This window comes from Salvelinus sp. IW2-2015, unplaced genomic scaffold (assembly GCF_002910315.2).
Source record: "Salvelinus sp. IW2-2015 unplaced genomic scaffold, ASM291031v2 Un_scaffold5899, whole genome shotgun sequence".
In the NCBI taxonomy this organism is placed as follows: domain Eukaryota; kingdom Metazoa; phylum Chordata; class Actinopteri; order Salmoniformes; family Salmonidae; genus Salvelinus; species Salvelinus sp. IW2-2015.
In genome coordinates this window covers 9,345-10,138 of record NW_019947164.1, presented here as the reverse complement: position 1 = coordinate 10,138, position 794 = coordinate 9,345, and the positions used below count along the sequence as shown (strand labels likewise).

General features: G+C 44.2%; 1 protein-coding gene across 1 annotated transcript in view; it reads right to left on the bottom strand.

The window, feature by feature from the left end:
• LOC112078582 (sodium channel protein type 1 subunit alpha-like) overlaps positions 1-354 on the bottom strand; it is a gene marked incomplete at its 5' end in the record, with an annotated part of 17,162 nt that extends 16,808 nt beyond the window's left edge. Inside the window, one exon of the mRNA XM_070442092.1 lies at positions 213-354. Coding sequence (XP_070298193.1) covers positions 213-354 — 142 coding nt within the window. The remainder of the gene's footprint in view (positions 1-212) is intronic.
• Positions 355-794: the final 440 nt, after the last annotated feature.

The window sequence follows — 794 nt, the reverse complement described above, 5'->3', positions numbered from 1 at the left end:
AGAGACAGAGATACAGCAGGTTAATACACACACACTGAACGCAGAGTCTGAGGAGGGACAGAGATACAGCAGGTTAATACACACACACACTGACCGCAGAGTCTGAGGAGANATACACACACACACTGACCGCAGAGTCTGAGGAGACTATCATCAGACACACGAAGCGTCCAGCTCACACCAGTGTATACAGAGTATTGTAGGTTGTGTACCTGATGATAGAGGTTCTCCCAGTAGTCTTGGGTCATCAGTCGGAACAGCGCCAGGAAAGCCCAGCCAAAGCTGTCAAAGCTGGTATAACCATAGTTAGGGTTCCTTCCTATTCTCAGACAGTCAAATCCCTCAGGACACTTCCTGCAACACACAGCATCATGCTAGGGTTAACACATGACACAGCAGTATTCTACCCAGGGGGGGGGGGGTCGTTTTCATTTCTTTCAGATACAGTACCTCCTATGTGTGCGTGCACGCACTACAATTACATACAGTCCTTATTCGTTTTAATTAATTTTTTGTTTCACTTTTAAAATGTATAACCTTTTTAATGTGGCATTAACACAACCAGTTATTATGTTTTGATCTGGTCGTCAAACAATCACTTCAATAGGATCCTGTAAGCCTGGCTGCCGKCACACATACGTTAATCTAAAGATACTTCCTGCATCCAATACAGTTACGCTGTGCAGCCGCCATTTAATGAAGAGAAAGAATCATCTGTAACAACACACTGAGAAGTGGAAGCCATTCTGTGATTCTGCATTCGTCACCTCTACACACTTGTAACCTGAATTGAT